This window comes from Propithecus coquereli, unplaced genomic scaffold, assembly GCF_000956105.1.
Source record: "Propithecus coquereli isolate 6110/MARCELLA unplaced genomic scaffold, Pcoq_1.0 Scaffold28, whole genome shotgun sequence".
In the NCBI taxonomy this organism is placed as follows: domain Eukaryota; kingdom Metazoa; phylum Chordata; class Mammalia; order Primates; family Indriidae; genus Propithecus; species Propithecus coquereli.
Window position 1 is genome coordinate 11,038,337 of NW_012148396.1, and position 4,187 is coordinate 11,042,523.

At 66.8% G+C, this 4,187-nt stretch overlaps 1 protein-coding gene across 1 annotated transcript in view; it reads left to right on the forward strand.

Annotated features, from left to right (window-relative positions):
* Positions 1-2,355, forward strand: part of ADGRB1 (adhesion G protein-coupled receptor B1) — a 73,174-nt gene extending 70,819 nt beyond the window's left edge. The window contains exons 29-32 of the mRNA XM_012647947.1: positions 9-152; positions 1,283-1,318; positions 1,561-1,668; positions 2,158-2,355. Coding sequence (XP_012503401.1) covers positions 9-152; positions 1,283-1,318; positions 1,561-1,668; positions 2,158-2,355 — 486 coding nt within the window. The remainder of the gene's footprint in view (positions 1-8; positions 153-1,282; positions 1,319-1,560; positions 1,669-2,157) is intronic.
* Positions 2,356-4,187: the final 1,832 nt, after the last annotated feature.

A 4,187-nucleotide genomic window follows, 5' to 3' on the forward strand; every position in this document is an offset into this window, starting at 1 on the left:
CACCCCAGCAGCCCCTGCCCCCACCACCCACCCTGGAGCCTGCAGCCCCCAGCCTGGGGGAAGCAGGGGAGCCTGCGGCCCACCCAGGACCCAGCTCAGGGGCGGGGACCAAGAACGAGAATGTCTCCACCTTGTCCGTGAGCTCCCTGGAGGTGAGGGGCAGGGCGGTGGGTGGACCCGGCCAGCAGGGCAGGTGGGGCCGCTGCGAGTTTTGCCTGTGGCAGCCAGGGTCATGCCTGCCAATAAGAAGGGGCACAGGCATACGTGGGGCTCGCTGGTGGCTGGGCCTGGCCTGGGATGCAAGTGCACACTCTCTGCCTTCCAGCCCGGCTCCCAGGCCCTGCGGGGCCCTCAGCATGAGGAGCCTGCGTGCAGCACGCTCTGGAAATGCCTGTTGTAATGTGGCCCCCACCCCAGGCCCAGAGGGGTGGGGTGGTCTCACCCCATGTCAGAGGGGCTCAAGGGCCTCCCGAGCCGAGTGTGCACCTGTGTGGGGAGCGAGTCTAGCCCATTGGGCGGCCAGGGCAGCAAGCCTGTGTGCATGACCCGAAGCCTGCAGCAGCCCTGAGCCTCACCCAGCCTGCAGGACGTGGGGCTCAGAGACGAGGCGGCACCATGGGGAGCCCCCAGGCCCCCCAGGACATGCTTTCACCTCCTGGCTCTCAGCCTCTGGTGATGCCGCTCTGTGTTCCCAAGTTCTCTGTCAGGGACCAGCACGTGGCCCTGCATCCAGGTCTCCGTAGCCCTGGCGAGCATGTCCTGGGCAGGCCAAGCCGGACCCTTGCCCAGTCCTGGTGCTGGTCTCTGACACCCAGTGTGTAGCTGGGGCAGAGGGGAGGCTGCCTCACAACGGGGGGCAGCCCAGGGGCAGGCAGGTGCCTTTGAGCTGGAAGGGGAGAAGGGTGAGGGCTTCTGTGGCTCACCTGGCCCAGGAGGACCTCAGACTGGCCTGGGGAGGAGGGCACTGCTCTGGGAGGCACATTTGCCACCTGTCCCTGTCACTGGGGGCCTTGGCTTTTGACCCCTTTCCTGCAGCCCCAGCGGCCCCATCCTGTGCCCCCAGCCCTCAGCTGGGCTCCCCGTGTCTCCGGGGAAGGGAGCCTGCACTGGAGCCTGGGCACCTGGCGTCCACCCCGAACGCACGTCCCCAGGTCTCCCAAAGGCAGGCGAAGGGTCAGGGGGACTCTGGTCTCCACTCTCGGGCAAGGGGAGGCCTGGACTTGTGGTCTGGGAGACTTCAGGGAGCGCTTTGCAGATGCTCACAAGCCCCTTCTCCCCGCAGCGGCGGAAGTCTCGGTATGCAGAACTGGACTTCGAGGTGGGTCCTGAAGTCGCCTCCCCAGACACTTGGGGCCAGACCTGCTGTGACCCCCTACGGCCAGGCAGCTCGGGCCACTCCAGCAGGCGCAGAGGGGAGGGGAGACAGGATGTGGAAGGGCTGAGGGCCGAGTCCCCAGGGGCCAGGGGCAGGGTGGGCAGGGCAGACAGGCCGGTGCCCCCCTCCTGGCTCAGGACTCACTGCCAGTCCCCCATCCCCACCCCCACCCCTGCCACCTGCAGAAGATCATGCACACCCGGAAGAGGCACCAGGACATGTTCCAGGACCTGAACCGGAAGTTGCAGCACGCCGCAGAGAAGGACAAGGAGGTGCTGGGCCCGGACACCAAGGTCTGGAGGGCAGGGGACGGGTCAGGGATCCCTTGGGTCAGGCTGTCTTCTCCCCTCTTCCCCCACTTCTGCCACTCCCACTCTCATGCGCTCACTCTCATTCATTCCACCTTTCCTGAGGACGGGCCTGTGCCAGCCATGCTAGGAGAGCAGGGCACGCAGGTGTGGCGGGGCAGGAAGGCACACGGTGCCCATTGCCACGCCAGGGCTGGGGCAGGAGGTGCTGAGTGGGCAGGAGCCCGCGCCAGGGCCCAGGGGGCTGGACGGGGGCGGGGCCTCCAGGCTGCCCTTCCCTGCAATCCCCCCAGACCCTACCCCAGTCCTAGGAGCTGCACCCCTGGCAGAGTCTGGGGGGCGATGTACTCACGCTGCTGCCCCTCTGCTCTGGCCTCCCCTGTGGTCCTCCCGCCGGCTCTGGTCCCTCCTCACTCTCATGGTTCCTGTCTGCCTCCCTTCTCTCCCGCTCACCCACCGCCGGGACGCTAGCAGCCAGAAAAACAGCAGACGCCCAACAAGCGGCCCTGGGAGAGCCTTCGGAAAGCTCACGGGACACCCACGTGGGTGAAGAAGGAGCTGGAGCCACTGCCGCCATCGCCGATGGAGCTGCGGAGCGTGGAGTGGGAGAAGTCGGGTGCCACGATCCCGCTGGTGGGCCAGGACATCATCGACCTCCAGACCGAGGTCTGAGCGGGCGGGCGGCGGCCACGCACTGGGCCACGGAGGAGGGATGCTGCTCTGCCCGCTCGTGCCACAGGACGGGCACAGACACGCTCGTGGGCGGCGGGCCAGCCCGCGCCCCAGCCTCAGGGCGCTCGGACGGCAGCGGCCAGGCAGAGGGCCCGCAGTGCTGGGACCAGAGCCAGATGGAGGACAGGAGGCGGCGGCCAGGCCAGTCACAGGGCTCCAGAGGCTGAAGGTGCCTCAGACTCTGCCCTCCTCGGGCCGAACCCCGGTGGGCAGGCGGGCCGGCGGCCGCGGACAATGGACGGGCCCAGCGTGGCCAGCGTCCCCAGGATGCCCGCCCGAGCGGCTGCTGCTTGGCCCAGCCGGCCTGGCACCGTTTTTTAGACACCCCCACCCCTCGGGAAGCAGCCAGCCCCTACACCTTTCAGGGCCCTGGGCCCCCAGACCCAGGCGGAGAGCACAGCCCTCTGACCCGTGCAGCCCCCAGGGGCAGGACTGAGCCCCCTCCAGGAAGAAGCAGGGGGGAATCTATTTTTTCTCTCCCTTTCTTTTCTTCAATAAAACGAATTAAAAACCCACATTCTCCCTGTGTGGCTTTCCTCTGTGCAGCTGGCATGCCCTGGCTGGGCCCTGGCCACTGGGGTGAGCTTCACTGACTGGCCTTGGTGTCCCCTTGTCCTCAGGCAAGTAGGAGCAGAGGAGGCCAGGTGGGCCCTGCAGCTCCTGCCACCCTGCCCTGGGCTGGGACATCTGGGCTTTGGACTCCCAGGCCAGGGGTCATGTGGCCCCCGCTAGGTGTCCCATCTGCCAGGGAGGCCCCCTGCTCCCTCCTGTCCCCCCAGCATGTGGGCATCACAGAGCCCTCAGCCCTTGGGGGGAATGCATCTGATGTCCCTTGTCCCCTGAGTCATTTTCAGGAGGAGCAGTCAACAGTGGAAACACAGCATAGGCAGGGGGTGCGACGGAGGGAAGGAGCCTCAGTCCGAGGGCTCCTGCCTCCATCCCGCTGCCCTTGGTGGGCCCTCAACGTCCTACAGCCCTCTGCCCTGCTCCGCCCACCTTCGTCCTGGGGCAGGCAAACTCCACCACTGGGCGCTTCCTGTCCCAAGGCCGGGATCTTGTCTGACTGGGAGAGGGGGTGGGTACATGTGAACATGCCTAGAGACCCCCAGGCAGAGGTGTTTCCCTGCCCTGCTCCACCCCATCCTGTCCCAGGGCCACCCCTTCTCTGAGGAGCTTTGAGATGCACGTCCCACTCTCTCTCACTCTCTCTCTCTGCGTGTCCAGCAGGGGGCGCCCGAGCCCTGGCAGGAAGCCTGGCTGGGCAGGAGTGGGAAGAGGTGCCAGGCTGGGGGACACTAAGGTTAGCCAGGCCTCCTCCCTCAGACCGTGTTCGCCACCCAGGGGGTCACCAGGGCCAGAGCAACCTGGGCCTAGAGAGTCAGGGGGCTGCCCCCATGGGGCCCCCTCCTCAAACCCCACAATTCTCAACTCCCGCTGGCCCCTAGAGGTAGTGGACAGAGGCTGCCAGCCCAGGACAGAGGGTGTGCAGTGTAGGCCGTTGTCAGGTCCTAGGACCCCGAGACTATGGCTCCCAATCATGTCATCCAAAATGAAAACATCGCCAAACCTAGCTGCAAAGCGGGGCAGGCCTGGCCTGGGCCCTCTGTAGCCACACAGGGCCTCATCGCGCCCTCTCTGCCGGGCACCTGTGCATCTCCTGTGTGGACGTGAATGTGAACCCCCGAGTGCTCCCCCACAGCAGGACGGCACGGGGAAGGTGCCTGGTGGGCACAGTGGGCGCAGTGACCACAGTGACTGAGGGTGATCGCGGA